This window comes from Terrapene carolina, unplaced genomic scaffold (assembly GCF_002925995.2).
Source record: "Terrapene carolina triunguis isolate 2854851 unplaced genomic scaffold, T_m_triunguis-2.0 Scaffold641, whole genome shotgun sequence".
Lineage (NCBI taxonomy): Eukaryota > Metazoa > Chordata > Testudines > Emydidae > Terrapene > Terrapene triunguis.
The window spans coordinates 1,600,011-1,618,500 of NW_020664992.1; the positions used below are offsets into that span (position 1 = coordinate 1,600,011).

At 49.6% G+C, this 18,490-nt stretch overlaps 1 protein-coding gene across 1 annotated transcript in view; it reads left to right on the plus strand.

Moving 5' to 3' along the window:
* Nucleotides 1-6,648, plus strand: part of FIGNL2 (fidgetin like 2) — a 44,701-nt gene extending 38,053 nt beyond the window's left edge. The window contains exon 2 of the mRNA XM_026659638.1: nucleotides 3,593-6,648. Coding sequence (XP_026515423.1) covers nucleotides 3,604-5,820 — 2,217 coding nt within the window. The 5' untranslated portion in view covers nucleotides 3,593-3,603 and the 3' untranslated portion in view covers nucleotides 5,821-6,648. The remainder of the gene's footprint in view (nucleotides 1-3,592) is intronic.
* The last annotated feature ends 11,842 nt before the right edge of the window (nucleotides 6,649-18,490 follow it).

Consider the following 18,490-nt stretch of genomic DNA (forward strand, 5'->3'; position numbering starts at 1 on the left):
GAAGCACAAATGCCATATAAGTCAATTAAAGCATTAAGTAATCTAATTGTGCTGTGGCCACAAAGTGGCTTAAAGGCTGAGAGAGGCAAGTGAATGGTGTGTCCAGAACCCTCCCAGCCCCCACTTTAGCATTCCCCCGAGGCCTTTGTGAATGAGTAAAGGGGGAGGGAAGTTAGGGAAGGGGTGGAGGTTGGTGATGAGAACATACACACACAAGGACAACAATGGACAACAGAGAGAGAGAGAGAGAGCCTGCGCTCCCATGCACTATGATCAGCGTCCCAAAGGCCCCCTTCTCCTGGCCTTGAAATTTTGGAATTTGCTTTGCACTTAGCAAGGCTCCCTGTCTGTCTTTGTTCATTAGCTCAGAAGAAGGAGAACAGTGCAATTAAAGTCACTTAAGTCAAAAGAAGGGCGATGTGCTGTTCGCATTCCTCCAGCACTGCCCGCCCTGGATTCTTCCATTGTGTGCCACTTTTCCCTGGTGCATTCCTGGGCCAGAGACCTTCACTCCGTTCCGGGGAGAATTAGTGGGCCTGAGTCGTGCTGCTGGGGCGAATCGATGGAGTCAAACAAGGGTAAAACCCGTGTCAGTGAAGCTTGCTGTGTGTATGTGGATCCCTGCAATGTATGTCATCCGTATCCCACCGCTCAGAGACCGCACCATCCAGGGCTCTAAATTCTGTTCCGACTCACTGGGCTAGACACTCAGCTAGTGGAAATCAGCCATAACTCCACTGATTTCCATGGAGTCGGTGAGGGTCTGGTGCATTTTCTTCCACAAGGACACTAACGCTGGGCTTACCATGTAAAGCCAGTGGCTGCATGCTAGCACACAGGGGTCTGCTTTGTTTTTTCAAGGCTGCTTCATTATCAATGAGCCCCGGTTACCCTGCAAGGGGACCCCACTAGTCTGATTCTCCTCCTGCACGTGTCAGTTGATCCGAATCACTAGCGTTCGCCAGGTGAAACGAGGTGATGTCACACTTGGGCCCCATATTTATAGATCGCTAAAGGGCCTGGTCCTGCGGGTCCGGCAAAGTCCAGAGGAGACAAGGGTGCTCAGCACCTCTCAGGATTGGGCCCCTCGGTTCCTGCCCGTGTAAAATCCTGCTGGAAGCTGTGTGAGTTGCTATCCTGTGCAGGTGCCTGGAGTGAAAAACATCCCTCTGGGATGCACGACGCTAGGCAGCACGGCGCATAGGCGCCGACTTCCTCTGTTCCTGCTTGACCCCTGCTCCACCCCAGACCCTACCTCCACTTCCCCCCTTCCCCCAAGCTTCCACCCCAGCCCCGCCCTTTCCCCCGCCTCTTCCTCCCCTGCTCTTCCCCCGCCCCTCCAGCACCTCCTGCATGCGGCTGGACAGCTGATTGTGGCGGGAGGAAGGCGCTGGGAGGGAGGGGGAGGAGTTGATCGGCGGGGCTGCTGTTGGGTGCTGAGCACCCACTATTTTCCCCATGGGTGCTCCAGCCCCGGAGCACCCACGGAGGCGGCGTCTATGGCATGGCGGCTTGTCCCACTTGATACCCTCTCCCCACCTACCCACGCGCACCCCAGGAAGCACAATGAAGGAGGCTGGCTCTGTAAAAGCCCGATCCCGGACCCCCGGCATGAACAGATTTGGCTGGGTGGATTCCACGGAAGGTGGGAACCCCCCCCCCCCCAACTCACCCACAGCATGGGGACCAGAGCAGCTGCTGTGTTGCGGAAGGCTTCTCTTTAGGGCTGCTTTGCCCAATGGGTCTCCGCTCCCTCATTCGCACTGGCCGTGTGCCGTCCCAGCACTGCTGCAGGGCGGGTCTCTTTGGACCCTTTGCTCTGCTGTGCTCCGTTCCCCCCTCTGCAGCCTTCTCCTGTGCGCGGCAGAGCCATTCCCCTTAGGGCCTCCCACCCTCCCCCAGGCCAGGAGGCAGGACACCGCTCTTAGAAAATACCCGGTCCAGCTTTGCGATATTTCACCTACCTGACAGTATGGATTTAATTTCCCATGACAAATGGGCCTGGTGAAAAGAGCCTGGGATTCATATGGGCTCATGGATAATTCATAGTAAGTGTCCGACCCGTCAGGAGAGGTGGAACCTGAGGCCTGTCTGTGTCGTTCAGCCTGGTTTAGCCACGTGCTGATATGAACCAGTGCGTTGTGATTTACTCTGTACACGGGGCCTTTAGGGACAGTGTTGAGCAAGGGGCCAGCACCCCGATAGACCAGCAAATTCTGATCTGGGTCCCAGCATCTTCACTCCAATCCGTATCTGCTGTGACCCTTTCGGCTCAGTCTCCTCTCGCTCCCGCTGGCGTAAAGCGGGAAGGGAGCAGCATATCTGAGAGGAGGAGACGCCGATCTTTTGTGTTCTGTCCTAAACTTACCTTCTAGCCCTTAGAACAAGCGGAGCAGAAATGCAGACCGGGGTCTGCCCCGTGCGTGCTATTTACACCAGTGCAAAGACAGTGCAAAGTGCTACCACATTAAAATGGCTTTGCACTGTTGTGAAGGCCCCACAAGGCCCAGGGTAACAGACTAAGGGCTAATCTAAACTACCACGCTACATCGTTCTGATCTTGGTTGCATCCTCTGTCAATGCACATTTCGTCACAACAACCTTAACTCTGACTTAGCAGGTGAGTTCTGAGGGCAGTGTCTGTCTTTTTGTGATGTATCTGCAGAGTCTTGCTTTGGGCGTGACTGGGATCTCTAAGCACTACTACAGTGGAACTAATAATAATGATCCACGATTTGTTGGATGGGTTTTGTGGTCATAGTTTGAAATTCTCGGATAAAAAGTGGCTTAGAAGTGTAAAGCACTACAGTAATTATTAGTGATAGGCAGGGAATTGTGTGTATGGTTCCCATCGGTGTGAATAGAGTGAAATCCACGCCAAGCCATCAGATCTGCGAATGTCTCCTCCTAGGCCCTGATCCAGTGTGTTCTATACTGTTCCGCAGTCTTGTCTTGACCACAAAGTGCTGCCTAGAAGGACTTAGAGTGAAATACGCTGCTGGTCTCGGTGTTCGTGTGACCACAAGGGGGCGAATCTCAGGTTTGGCACATGGTAATGTTATAATTGGGGCTGTGTGGGTCACTAAATGCTTTCCCAGTGTAACTTAAACATTTTTGTCTTGAAGGCTGATTCAGTTTGGGAAAAAAAAGATTCCCCGCTCCCCCCATCATAGGGCATAGAAACTCTCCTAAAGAGAAGCCGACCCAGCCTCAAAGGGGGCTCTATGAACATCACGGAGCCTTTTGCTAAAATATTCAAACTTTAGTGCCTGAAGGCAGGCTCTGGAATACCACTGGCCTGCTTGTCCAGGGTGCTAATTGCCCTCAGCTCCTGTGAACTTTAGTGGGATTTGTGCCTGCTCTGCACGTCTAGAGATCGAGCCAGTTTATTTAGGTGAGGGGTTCTTGGCCTCTTCCGTGCTGAAGACACCCCATGGAGCCCTATCGCGTAGCTGGGACTCTCTTTACGTTTAGCAGACTGAGAAGGGCAGGGTGCTGAGCCCCGTACGTTTAAACCTGCCTCCATTTCAGCAGGACCGCTCTACTCCAGGGCCATATTTAACCCTTTCTACCTCTGTTTCCCTGTCCCCAGCTCTGTTGAAGATGCACTGGACACCAGAGCATGCCCAGCCCCTGAACCAGTGGCCAGAGCAGCACCTCGATGTCTCCTCCACCACCTCCTCACCAGCCCACAAATCTGACCTCTACCACAGCAGCCGGCAGCGCTTCAACTACGCCTGGGCCAACGACGACATCTCCGCGCTGACGGCCTCCAACCTCCTCAAGAGGTACGCGGAGAAGTACTCGGGGGTGCTGGACTCGCCCTACGAGAGGCCGGTGCTGAACAGCTATGGGGATGGTGCCTTTGGGCCGCTCAACGGGCAGAAAGGTGACGTGGAGCCTTGGCCGATGTCGCATAGCTCGGACGGTGCCTACCCCCTGAGTGCCATGCACGATGGACTGTCTGGCTCCAAGGGGGTCGTTCCTTCTGCCCCAGGAAACGGGCCTGTAGGGCTTGGCAGCTCCCCTGTTGTCCCGGGCAACCTCGCAGACCCCATTTATCCCACTAACGCATGTGGGGGAGCCACCGGCTCCAGCGGCCTTGGCTCGTCTCAGGAGTATACCTCAGGCTACAGTGGCACCTACCTGCCATCGGGCTACTGCAGCCAGCCCGCTACAGCACTTCCCCCTCCCCACCCGTCAGCCCTGCACAGCTCAGGACTCCTGCAGCCCACGCACCCTTCCTCTGCGCTGGTCCCCAGCTACAGCTCCTCAGGTCCCATGTACAACTACGCTTCAGGCAGCTACCCGCCTCAGCCCGGCTACGGGGGGATCCACCCGCCGCACCCGTCAGCCTCTTACCTGCCCTCGGGCATTGCTGCACCCACTCCCATCCCCCCGCCGCCTCCCTCCTCCCGGCCCCCAGGCATCCCCGGTTATAGCTACCAGAGCTCCAGCCTGCCCCCCCTCCCGGTGCCCCCCCTCAGCAGCGACTCGGGGGGCTCCCTGAAACGAAAGGCCTTTGATCTCCCCGGGGGGGAGGACGAAGCCGAGGGCAGGTACAGGAAATACAGCTATGAGCAGCCAAAGTCCACCCCTGAGTCGCCATACCAGATGTCCGACAACGGCGAATGTGGAGGCAACAGCTTCAGCCGAAGCACCGAGACCTCCCAGCTGCCCTTCAAGGCTGGGAAAAGGCCGACGGGAGCAGCGGCGACTGTGGCCTTGGAGGAGCATGTGGGGAAGTACAACAGCCAGCCCATGAAAGGCCTGGTCTCCCCTCCGTACGGCGCCGGGGAAGCCCCTCTGAGGCCCGGGGAGAGCTTTGAGAAGTTCACCCCGCCCCTCGCCAATGGCGAGCGCGCAGGCGGTGAGCAGGGCCATGCCTTCGCCCATGGGATGCAGGCCAAGCCGCAGGTGTTCAGCCGCCAGCCTGTGGAAGAGCAGCTGAAAAACGTAGACCCCCTGATCCTAGAGCTGGTGAACAACAAAATCGTCGACTGCAGCCCCCCCGTCCAGTGGACGGACATTGCCGGCCAGGTCTCGGTCAAAGCCGCCATCGAGGAAGAGCTGGTGTGGCCTATCCTGAGGCCCGGGGCCTACACTGGGGAGAGCCGGCCGCCCAGGACCATCCTGCTGTTCGGGCCTCGTGGAGCAGGGAAAACCCTGCTGAGCAGGTGCATCTCCACCCAGCTGGGCTCAACCTTCCTGAATCTCAGCGGGACGGCCCTGCTTTCCAAGTGGAAGGGCGAGGCCGAGAAGATCCTGCAGACGGTCTTCTTCGTGGCCAGCTGCCGTCAGCCGTCAGTGGTGCTCATCTCCGAGGTGGAGTCCCTCCTCACGGCCTGCGCTGGTGAAGAAGCCACCCAGGCGAGCGGCCTCAAGTCTCAGCTGCTTTCCTACTTGGACAGCATAGCTACCTCAGCCGAGCAGAACGTCGTCGTCATCGGGACGACCACCCGGCCCAGCAATGTGGATGAAGCCTCCCAGAGGAGGTTCGCCAAGCGGTTTTACATTTCCCCGCCCGACAGCATCGCCCGGCGGCAGATCCTCCACCACACCTTGGCCCAGCAGAACTACTGCCTCAGTGAAAGGGAGATGGCCTCCCTCGTGCAGCACACCGAGAGCTACTCGGGCAGCGAGCTCATCCAGTTGTGCCAGCAGGCCGGACCCACCAAACTCCACAGCCTGCCAGGCCAACTGCAGCCCACCTCCTACAAAGACTTCGAGAACGCCTTCTGCAAAGTCCGCCCCACCGTCTCCCAGAAGGAGCTGGACTTGTACGTGGAGTGGGACAAAATGTACGGGTCCAGGCACTGACGGCGCGTGGAAGGGGTGAGCTGGGAGAGCCAAGCCCTCAGCCTCAGACTCCAGTGGCATTTTTTTGTTGATGGTGGTGTTGGTTGTATGCCAGCTTGACCTCTGAGTGGAAGATTCGGGGGGATTATTTTGTATTTGTTAAGATCTGTTGCTCTGGAGTCTCTGGTCTAGCTCCAGCTGCTAAGGATGGAATAACAGATCGCCCATGAATTCAGTCAGTGTCTTTTGTCTTTCTCCTATGTCCAAGCTCTGAAGGTGAAATACTTGATCCAAGAAAAGACCCGAACACAAACAAATTCCTTTACAGGCTTTTCTATGTCGGACTTGACTGATTTTGTTTTTTTGTTTTTGTTTTTGGAAGTAGTCGCTCACTGAACTCAGGATAATCTATTTATTATTCGTCTACTTTCCCGTTCATCCGTTTTGAGACCAGCAACGTAAAGGATGCAGCCAGGTGGAGATGCGTTTGGTTTTAGCCTTCTCATGCGTGATACGACAGCTCTCTAGTCGATTTACAGAGACCTGGTTTTTGTTGTTGTTGTTGTTCCTAATAGAAATTTTTCAGCCATCATTTAACAGAACCAGCCCCCGTTGGATGTGGCATTTTGGGCAATTTTTCTGTACTGAACTGTGCCATACTAAGGACTTGTTCCCCCCCAAAATCAACATCTTTTCAAGCCATCATGAGGAATTTATTATTAGGAATAAATGGCACAGGGAGATGGGAGGAGGGAGGAAAGGTTTTGGAGTAAAAAAAATGTAGATTGTTTAATATACTAGACCTCATTTTTATTTTTGTAATGTATGTAGTATTTTTTTGTTTTTTTCTTTTTAACTACTCAGGAAAAAATTTACCTCAGAAAAAACAAACAGACAAACCCGAATGTGTTTTTAAAAACTCTTTTATCTTCTCAAGAAAGGGAAGGGGGAAAAAAAGATCTTAAGAGTTTGCCAAACTCAATACAAAGCTGCATTATGTGTTTGCTTCCAAAAAAGGATGACAGAAAGAAGAAAGAAAAAAAAAACTTGAAGTTGTTACAAAGATGAAAGTTGAATGTATTTCAGGTGCTTTTCACAATATATTATGCCATAATTTTATTTTATTTTTTTTAAACATTGTTATTGTAGTGTTTGGTGGAGTAACGTGTCTTCAAAGGAAAAGAGAGTATTAGTGCCGTAGTTTAAAAGCTGTTGCTAGTACCACTTTTTGGATAAACCTACTGGGTACATTCCCAACTTCTTGGTTTGCAAAGCTTGTTTCTCTGTTGTGTTCTCCACTTCCTCTTCTTGCATATCCTAGCGAAGGTCCCTGCCTGTGCTGTAGAAGTAAGCATATTAACATGTGGTCAAGACCTGACCATGTTGTAAGAAGGTTTATTTTTGCCTTTGTGGACAGGAAAAACTACGTTAGAGAACCAAGTTTTAACCTGCAAAGACTTCAGCACTGTGCGTTTAAGGCCTTATCTACAGGAGAAAGCTGCACTGGTTTAGTTAAGAGTGAGATTTTAAACAGATTTAATGAAACCAGTGCAAACCTCTGTGTGGATGCTCATCTTTTTGTTTAAACCAGGCATATTTCGGAATAGCCCAAAGTTAGGAGTTGGCAGAAGCTGAAACAAAATGAGCTGTCTTTAAACCAAAATAAGAGGTTTGCACCAGTTTAACTAAATCATTTTTAAAAAACAGCGGAAGTTAAACTAGTGCCATTTGGTAGGTCTCAGCCCATTTCTTACTGCCCAATCCTGCAAGTTGTGTTGCTGGCGTATCATGTTGCCCTGTGCAGAACAACATGCCAGAACAGGGCCTTTGTTTGCAGGCAATGCCCTCTCAAAACCCACCCCTAGGCTACAGGAGCAGAGAGCAACGGCAGAGGGATAAAGCTAAATATCTCTTGTGTCTTCCTGGCTCGAGTTTTAATGCCTCTGAGGCTCGTGTGTAGGTCTGAAATAATGCAGGGCCCAGTCTCCTCATGCAGAGGCTTTTCCATACTGGCATCTTCCTTCCATCTAGTGAAGATGGGTATGTCCCAGTTAGCGGTAGGGGAAGGCAGGGCAGTACCGTTGTGACCCCCTGGGAATCCTACCCACTGGCCTAGTGGCATTGCCACCATCCCAGAACTAAGGGGTCCGATCCCAACCCCATTGAAGCCAACAGAAGGGCTTGTTATGATTCTTCTTACCCGCATGGAGATTCGCGTCACCTTAGCCCCCGGCTGGCTCCCTGAGCTGCCTTTATACAGCCTACAAAAAACAAGCCAAGCACTTGAAATACAAAATGCCAAACCCCCAGCCACTTGAAGTCCCACTGCCTGGTAATAGAGCGTCAGCTCATCAGGGTGGGAGCCCATGGTTTGTGCTTATCTAGGACACTATAGCAATGCTTAACAGCAGCCAAAGGGCTAGAGCTAAAAGGCCAATGGAGAATGAACTTTTAATGCTGAGAACTGGCCACTTTGGGGCAGGGAAGAGGCACAGAGCAGGATGAGGCAGGTTAGCAAGGGCACTGGGAGATTCTCTGGTCCTGAATTTCAGTTACTCCCACCCCTGCATGTGCGGGAGGGTGGAGTTAAGGTGGATTTAAGCCAGTTTTGCACTCTGGGCTTTCAGGGGCCAGCACATCCTCCAGTGTGAGTTACAGCAGCCTCAGGGCTGCTCTAACTTATGCTTTAGTTCCCATGGCCCCCTTTGGGCCAGGAGAAGCAGAGAATAGCTGCAGTGTAGTCCAGGCACTCCCACTCCCTTAGTTAGCTCATTTTGCTCTATTGGGGGAAGGCAGTTGGGAGAAGCTAGCCAGGGTACCACAGTTGTTCCCTCCCTGGCTCTGTGTTCATCACAGCCATTCTCTTCTCACACCAAATAATGCCCTGTGCCACGTGCCAACACGAGGCTGCCTCTTAGCTTCTTTCTCTAGGCATGTTCTTAACAGATAATTTGGGAGGGAACAGACCGCTTGGCTCATGGTCTACAGGACTGCAATCGTGCCCCTTATCCCCACCAAAGATCCGTCGGTGTCGCATTTGATAGAACCAGTTTCTTGAGAGGTTTTGCATGCTAAAGTCTGAGAGCCAGGAACTCTGACTGCTCAGGGAGAGTGGGAGGGTGTTTGCAGGGGTGTGATAAGGGAGCCGCTGGAGCTGTTATTAAGGGGCTTGCTGCTTCTCTGTACTGACTTTGGAGCCCATGTGTCTCATGAGAAGATTCTGCTGCTAGCATTGCAACTTTCCCCCCTTCACCCTAGAAAGAATGAGGTTTTTACACTAGCACCCAGAACATGCTATGTCCCTGCACCAATGTATAACGACCCAGTCCCCGACCCAAACCATTTCTCGAAATCCTTCATTTCGGGGTAGCTGTGGAGCTGCCTGAAAAGGAAATCTTTTTAAAAGGGGCATCAGCATTGTAAAGGCTCACTTGTAACTCAGTCTAACTGCACCATCTCTGCCTCTGATGGATCAGAGCGAGTAGCAGAACAGCAGTGATGTGATCGTGACAACCAGCGTTCATTAGCTTTGTGCAGATTTACTTTATAACCAGACCAACCGTCTAAAATGATGTAGGGCCCAATTCAAAGCCCTTTTGAGTAAATGGAACTAGATCCCTGTCCACTTCAATGAACGGTGCATCAGATCTTTGGATGATGAGTGCAAACAGGGCTCTGTTGCTTTTTATGTTGCGGATGTTCCGTCTCACTTTCTGTATTGATCTCCAACTTAGTCTCAATTTGCAATAATCAAATTGACCCAGAAGCTGGAGAGGGATAGCACTGTCCTTTATTTGTTCTTCACTCTGCTGCTCTCCGCTGCCCTTTGCTTGCTGTGACAAGCTTTACCACGTGAAAAGTGCCATTGTCTCTTGTGTGGGCAGGTGTGCTGTGTTGGATTGGATTGTTTTCACGGCTCTCATTCATTCCTTCTTTCTCCTCCCCCTGCTTCCTCAGATCCTAAAATCTCACTTTCTTTTAGGGTCTTTCCACCACCTCCTTTTGAGGCATCTCCTTCTGCGGGTTGGATTGTAGAACCCTGGCAACTGTTAACAATGTAGGACTGATGCTCCCTCTCTCTGACAGCTGCTGTATTTAACCATTGAGAAAGCAGACGCCACGGCTCTTAAAGTACCCTGAAGTGAGTATATAATGTAGGAGGCAAATTAAATAAGCTCTTCTCAGTTATCTCTGAGGGCTTAGTACAAAACACTGGATGAGACCCAGGGCACTTTTCAAACAGGGCTCAATTTGTGCGGCCTCCCCTGCCTTTTCTTTCTAGGTTTCTTCATTTGTTCTTTCGAAATCATGGAAAACAGAACTAGAAAGTGCTCAGCAGCGAGCGAGAGCTGTCTGCAGTGAGGTGTCCACGGGTGGCACTGACTGGGCAACTCACTGCTGGAATATGTGCTTGCCACTCAAACCAGGATCTAGTCTCTGAAATAGCTGCTCCTGACTCTTCTTGCTGAAGTCTGAGTTACATTCTGTATTAACCAAAAGTCCCCAGGTGCCAGGAATCAACCCATATCCCTCTGACCAGGAATTCCCGGGGGCTGTTGCCCAAACCCAGCACTTTCCCTGTTATATACGTTGGTGGTTTGGAAATGGTCCTAGCTACAGTCCACGTACAAGGGTTGAACAGCTGCTCACAGAAAGAAAAGGGGCAGCAAGACCGTACGTGCAGTAGGCTGCAGGAATCGACCCTGTAAAATTCTAGCCACTCATTTTTCTTAATGTTGGTATCTGGCTCCAGCCATCCCCTCATCCTCTTTCTGATTTCCCATTGAGAATTAAGAATGGCTAGACCTGGCTGTCTTGGGGAGAGGATTTCGGGTTGGTCTATCTTCCCTTGATTAGTAATGCATGAAAATGAATAAAGCCAAGGGGGAAGGAGTTGACTCACAATGGAGCCCTGAGGAGGGAGAGGATTGAAAAGGTGCAGGGGGATTTTAAATTAAAAAAAGTTTATCAAGTTTGACTGTGTAAGGCCAGTTTTCAAAACTTGGCCACTAAATTTAAGAGATCCAGTGTCATGGTCGGGCTCTCCAATTGACACTCAGGCACCTACGTGCTGGTTTGAATGGCTGGGGGACAAATTGGGTGTCCAGTTTTAAAAGCGGGGTCTGGATAACCTCAGTTGGTAAGGGGAGGGCGTATACGTGAGAGACATTGGATGAACTGGTTGAAATACAATAAGAGAACATGACCCAGACAATTTTAAAAAGATTTTTTTTAAATGTTTCTGCGATCTTGTTTTATATGAAATTGGAAGTACTATACAAGAGGAACTGTTTTTTATTTTTTGTCTATTAAGAGGCAACAAGGAACCAAGACTTCTGGGCTCTATTCCCTGACTGTGTCATGGGTTTACTGCGCGACCTTGGATTAGTTTTATAACATGCTCTGTGCCTCAGTTTGCCCATCTGTAAAATGGGGGATAACCCCACTCACTGAGCTGAGAAATCAGTAAAAATCTCCCAAGAAATAGAAATGTCTCTGTGGCGTAGTTAGCAGCACGTTCCCTGACTTGTAATCCAGGCTGGGATTTAAGGGGATCCAGGATAGTGGCGGCAGGCCGCACAAACTGAGAGCTAAAGAGCCAGAGAGAACTGAAGGGTCTGTGTCCAGGACCCTCAACAAAGAATCCCTTGTTATGTTCAGTATAGCCAAAGCCTCTCTCTTTCCTGCCGCATGAGACATCACAGGAGGAGGCTATGTCCAAATATTATGATATCTACATGAACTTTTTCAGGTTCACCTGTGTACGTGTGTATCTGCACATTCACTTGATAGTATCATGAGCGCCTTTGTAGAAAGCTGGCTCTTGGGGAAATTTTTTAAATGTACCTCCTTTTAGCATCCTCCTTGCCCTCCCTCTCACCTTTCCTCCAAAAAGTGGTACTGGATTTTTGAAGACTTTTTTCTTATTATCATATTTGACTTTGTACATCCTCTGTAACCATTTCTACCTCATTTTGCAACATATTGTACATGAAAGTATTTAATTCATGTCTTATTAATGTCTGAAAAGAAATGCTTTTGAACTGTAATGGTCTACCTCAAAAAATACTGTATTTTAAAAAGAAAAGTATTACACAGTATTAAAGAGATTACATGAAAAACAAAATGTTTGGCTGTAAGAGCATGTCGTTTATTATTAATTACATCAGCTCTCTCTTGGAAAGTTCGCAGTGGCATTTGGAATCTTCACCGTAACAGCACGGGAATAGGGTCCAGGAATCTATATCCTATTGTTACAGCTGGTCAGGAATTTTTCGACTAGATGTTTTCCCATCAAAAAATGTTGCTGCAGCAAAACTTAATTTGTTTATGGGAATTGTTTGGTTTTGATAAATTTCCCAGCTCAAAAAACTGTTGGAAAAAAGTTTTCACATTATCAGAATGTCCTGTTTCAGCATTTTAAAAACAAAACAGGAGTTTCCTGATTCAAAATGGCTCTTTGTTTTGAAATTTAAACTAATTATAGTTAAATAATTTTTTTTAAATGGTCAAAAACAAAGCATTTTGAAATGATCACAATAAATGGTTTCAGTGGACCCAAACCAAAAATATATGTTGGTTTGCAAAAAAATTTGAGATTATTACTTTTCATTCCAATTTGGGACAGGAATTTTTTTCTAAATCTCAAATATTTTCCCAGGACAGGGAAACCATTTCCTGCCCAATTCTGTTTATTACACAGCTACTGCCCACTACTGGAGAGAATCAGTACTGCACATGTTTTTGGCAGTGCTGCCCTGTAGTGGCTAGAGATCTACAGAGTCCTATTATTGGCAATTAATGGAGAGTCTCCTTTGCAGCCAAACGCTCGCTCTGTGATTTTTGGAGCAGGAGCCCTAGTATTCTGGTCCCTAACACTGCACGCGTGTGCGTGGTTTAACTGGTGACCATGTAGGTAGACCGCAGTTGATTACTTCCAATAGCACAGCAGACTACAGAACTAGCACTCCCCGAATATGAGATGACCACAAGGGAGTAGCTTTGGGGTGTGGGACCAGACCCTGGAGATCCTGCACACCTGCTCTAGGGAAGTGCGTGCTGACTTTTCTGGAGCAGCAGTAAGGAGCACTGCAAAGTGTGTTGCTCCTCAGGCCTCCTTGACGGTGGCTTGGGGACCCTCTGCTTGGCCCCTGTCTCTCCCCTCCCAAAGCCACACACACACACACCCATCAAAGCAGAACTTCGTCCTGTGTGAATGTTAAGGTGCATGATGGGTCTCTCTTAGGAGATGATGGGGGCTCTGGAGGCAGAGCTGGTAAGCACACATGCAGATTCCCTGCTGTTCTTTCAGGGCACCCCATGGGCCATGGCCCTCTCTCACTCCGGTTTCCCCACTGAGGGGGAACACGCTGGGGCAGGAATTGAGGAAGCAGCTGTCACCCTCCGGGAAGCTGTGGGATTGTACAGGAGTATCTTTGGGAAGAGAGCTCTCCAAGTAGGGTTGCCAAAAGATTATGTCATCTGATGAACCCTCCAGGAATATGTCCAACCAAAGCTGGCAACCCTAACTCCCAGGGTGGGGTAGAGATCCTCCCCCCACCCTGGCTCTGTGACGCTGAATGGTGGCAGCTGGAGGCCTGGCTGAGCCCAGGTGAGGCTCGTCCCCTCGTCAGGCACTTCTCTCCAGGCAGAGGCAGAGCAGCCTGTGGAGGAGAAGGGTCTCTTGCTGGTATCCCTCCCCTGGGCCTCGCCTCATCCCCAGTCAGTGGGGTGCTTTGCCCACCTGCCGCTGAGGCTGCTGGGTGGCAGGCGTTGGCCTGGCTCTGTGGTTGCCCTGGCACCAGGGCTCGGCCTGTGCTGCAGTCGGAGACCAGCTCCCTCGTAGGCTGCGAGCCCCCCTCCATCTTGATTGCAGCGGGCTCAGGGCATGCCTGTCCACTTGCAGGTAAGAAATGGGGGGAGACTGGGGGTGCCTGGGCAATCTGTGCTCGGGGGGATGCTTCTGGGGTACTGGGTGAAGGCTCCCTCCACCAGGGATAGGGGAGGGGAGTGGAGGGGGTACTTATTCTAATAAAAAGGTGGAACATCTGCAAGGAGGGTCTGGGAAAAGGGGCCTTTTGGCTGCAGGGCATGGGGGGGCGGAGGGAGACCTATTTTAACAAAGGAGAAGCTGCTGTGTGTGATATAAATGCCTAGGCAGGTGGGGGGGGGGTCTCCACCTGGGATAGAGGGAGGGGGAGGGGAAATGGGTGAGGTTTTTTTCTCCCATCAGGAAGGGGAGGTGGGGGAGAAATCAGACATGGAGTAACGGACAAAAAAGTGTGTCTAATGAAGGGACAAGGTGATAGTCACATGAAATATAGTCCAGACTGTAAAGTGTCCCTTAGCCCTGGAGAGATGGTCTTGTATGGGTTGGGATTTTAAAACAATTGTGGCCGAGCTTTCAAGGGAGCTGGAGACAGCTCCTACTTAGAGGTTGTTCCAGAGAATCCAGACATGCCTGTGTAGAATACATATGTTGCATTTACTCTGTATTCCAGGGAGCTTTCCCCTAGCACTTTTGGGGAGGGGGGATGTTTATATGAAAAAAATTAAAAATGTCTCTAGGTACATAGTCTTTAAGCTCCATTTAATCTAAGCACCATACAAATGCATCCAAAACGACATCTACACACTGAATTATTTTGTGACATCTGTGTTGCGTATCTGTGTGTCTGGTAGCTTCTTTGTATTCGGTATTCGGTATTCCTTTTCGCAGCACGTCTCAAACTGGATTCTTTTTAAAAGTAGCACCGTTCTCATTCTGAGGCTCAGTACTCGTGCTTCCCACCAGCTGTTTGACTTCTTGAGGTTTTATATCATTTTAAAATGAGCTTTCAGGAGCTGGTATAAGTTATCTTGACTCTATGGAATTCTTTCTATTTTTTTTTTAAGATGCAATGTGTGTTCTCAAAATAGATCACAATCAGCTTCACCTAGCAAATTAAGTGGTATGAATTTCAAGTAAGTGTGCTAGCTTCATACTGAGTCATTTTCAAAATGTCTGTATTTGTGTTTAATTCACTGTTCTTGTATAGAATTTTGTAGCTACACACCCTAGTGTAGACAGACTCAGTCCCAGTTGCTGTTAACATCTGATCATAAATCTCTGTGAACCCCATGTCACAGATGCTAGTGATTTCCTGTTGGGTTCTGCCCTAGGCTGTGGCCTTCTGCATCTCCTGGCACTTGCTCTGTTTTGGGTGCCTTCTCTGCTATTCAAGAGGTTTTGTGGGTAGAGGATCCTTTGTATTCTCATTTTCCCCTACTGTCAGAAACAAATGCACGCTCTTGTGAGATTGGAAGAAAACCCCATCAATTTGCCAGCACACCTGGATCAGGGAACCCAGAGAATGGCGAGGCTACGAGCAATTGCTCATCAGAAACATTTCACTAGCACGAGACGCTGCAGCTAGAGCTCATGAGTGCAGTGGGGACCCGGGAATGCCAGAAATTGAAGGTGAACTTTTGTAAGCAGAAGCTCGTTTCCCCATTTTATTCACGCTCACCGCTGTAACGTGCTGAACCAATGCTTAGCTTTGCTGTATTGTTGGGCCCGTGCAAGGGAGGGGGCAGGGTTATCAGTCTGAGCCCACCAACCTTTTTTTTTTTTAAGGTTAACAAGAGGCCTTAGGGCCTGTCCACAGGGTGGGTGCTACAGTGGCACAGCTGCAGCTACGGTGCTGTCATGCAGTAGCGTAGATGCTTCCTAGATCCACAACAGGGATTTTTCCATTGTTGTAGGTAACACATCTCCCCGAGCGGCAGTAGCTTGGTCGATGACAGAAAATGTCTTCCAATCTGTGTCCAGACAGTGGTTAGGTTGGCTCATGGGAGTGGATTTTTCACACTCCCTGAGTAACAAAGCTATGTCGAGCTACATATTAAGGGTAGAGCAGGGCCCAATTTCAAACAGAAATGTGTTAACGTGAACTAGGTACCTTTTCGTTTCCGCCAGCAGCGTCCACATGGGGCGGTTAGAGCACAGGACTTCAGGGTGCTCTGCAATTCACACACTCGTAGTTCACGGGGCAGTGCAGCATAGACAAGCCCTTAGTTATTGCAATTCAAATGAGTCTATTCCCGCTTCTGCTAGGGCTCAAAGATCTGCCTCCAGCTGGGGGCCCCAGCTTCCGTTTCTGGTAGAGGAGAGCCAAACGTAAGGATTCGGGACTGCTCTCTTTATTCAGAAGGCTTGGCATCAGCCCAAGCAGAGAGGAAGGCTGGCTTTGTGGCTAAGATGCTCAGCTCCCAAGTACGTAGTATTATGGAGAGGCCCCTTCATTGAGTAGGAACCAGATCAGAAACTGCATCCACCTCGGTTGCTGCAAACAGTTTGGTGTGTCTGGAGTAACTCAGCATGGATTGATGCTACTATCCCCAGATCCCTTCTGTCTTTTGAGTGCCCTTGTAGAAAATTTGGAGAGATGCTCATGTTACTTTTTCAGCCATGTAAGAGCCATTGTGTGTCTTGAGGTGCTTCGCCCTGCTAAACAATGAAGTGTTTCTCTGAGCAGCTGCTGGTGGCAGAGGTTCAAGAGTTGATGAGGGGGAGGGGCGAGTTTAATTAGTGGGCTATCTCTATTAATAATGGCACCTACAGTATTTACGATGTCCATTAAAAGTCCATAATGGGGACTGAAAAGAGAGAGGTGGAGGGAGGGAAAATTTCCTCATGACATTTTATTAGTGTTTCCATCAAATTAGTGTTAACGGACTTGGAATGGATGTAGCCCTTTGACAGCCTTGTAATATTCTCATTAATACTAATGAAAATCAAGCTGGAAGCCCCTGGATGTTGACAGTCTGGGCAGGGTCTGTGTGACCTGAGCTAAACCTCTCCGGGTATGTCTACACCGCAATTAAAAACCCACAGTTGGCCTATGCCAGCTGGCTTGGGCTAAGAGGCTGTTTAATTGTGGTGTAGATGGTCAGGCTGGAGCCCGGGCTCAAGGACCTTGCAAAGTGTGAGGGTCCCAGACCTTGGGCTGAAGCCCAAACCTGAATATCTACACAGCAATTAAACAGCCCCTTAGCCTGAGGCAGCTGGCACAGGCCAGCAGCGGGGCTCTAACTGCAGCATAGTCATGCCCTCCGTGAACTGAAGTCCCCGAGATCTTCTGAACATTGCCTGCTGCAGTCTGCACTGGAACAGCAAAGTCTCTTGCTGACTTTCTCCCCTTTCCCTCAACATCTTACTACTTCAAGCAGTGGTAGAAATAAGTTGAGTGTGGTGTATCTGTACGTACTCGCGCTCTGAGCCGTCAGCAGTGTTTGAACCTAGGACCTTTTGTATCCAAATACAGGCCGCTTGTGCAAAAGGATTAAGAGACCAAGTGGGTGAGGTAACATCTTTTATTGGACCAACTTGTGTTGGTGAGAGAAACAAGCATTTGAGCTACACAGAGCTCTTCTTGAGGTCTGGGAAAGGTATTCAGAGGCCAGGTCTACGCTACCGATTTGTATTGGTATAACTACATCACACAGGGGTGTGAAAAATCCACACCCCTGAGTGCTGCAGTTAGACCAGCCCAACCCCGAGTGTAGACAGTGCTATGTCAGCAGGAGAGCTTCTCCCATCAACATAGCTACTGCGCCTCTCGCAGGTCTTCACTTAAGCGCTGCATCAGTGCAGCTGCGCGCATGCAGCGTTTTAGGCGTTGACCTGTCCAGAGTGTCGCAGCTAAATACAAGATGGAACAGATCGCTTAGCACATAGTTAGCATGTGTTCCAAGGGGCCATTAGAGGTGAAGTGGGCCTTTAACATGTCTGGAGTCATAGGACAAAAAGGAGGGTCGGTGGGTTACAGATTGTTGTAATATGCCATAAATCCAGTGTCTTTATTAAGGCCATGATTTTTATAGTGTCTAGCAAAGTTATGAGTTTAAGCTCTCAGGCTCATCTTTTGAAAGTGGTGTGCAAGCTTCCTCATCCTCAAAGGACACTGGATTTATGGCATATTACAACAGTCTGTAACCCACTAACCCTCCTTTTTATTCTATGACTATGGGGTGTTAACAGGCCACTTCACTTTGAATGGTCCCCTAGAACATGTGCTAACTACTTATGCTAAACAATCTGTTCAATCTTGTATTTAGCTGTGACGCTCTGAGGCCAGGTCTACATTACCGATCTACAGCAGGGGTCGGCAACCTTTCAGAAGTGGTGTGCCGAGTCTTCATTTATTCACTCTAATTTAAGGTTTCGCATGCCGGTAATACATTTTAACATTTTTAGACGGTCTCTTTCTCTAAGTCTATAATATATAACTAAACTATTGTTGTATGTAAAGTAAATAAGGTTTTTAAAATGTTTAAGAAGCTTCTTTTAAAATTAAATTAAAATGCAGAGCCCCCCGGACCGGTGGCCAGGACCCGGGCAGTGTGAGTGCCACTGAAAATCAGCTTGCGTGCCGCCTTCGGCACACGTGCCATAGGTTGCCTACCCCGATCTACAGTATATCTGTATAACTACATCACTTGGGGTGTGAAAAATCCACACCCCTGTGCAACGTACTGGTACTGATCTAGCCCCCCCGTGTAGACAGCTTCACCTCTTGGGGAGGTGGATTAACTACCCTGATGGGAGAAGCTGTAAAAAACCCACCACCGTGAGGACAATAGCGCCAGTGCTGTAGCACTAATCTACACTGCCACTTTACCGCGCTGAAACGTGCACCGCTCAGGGGGT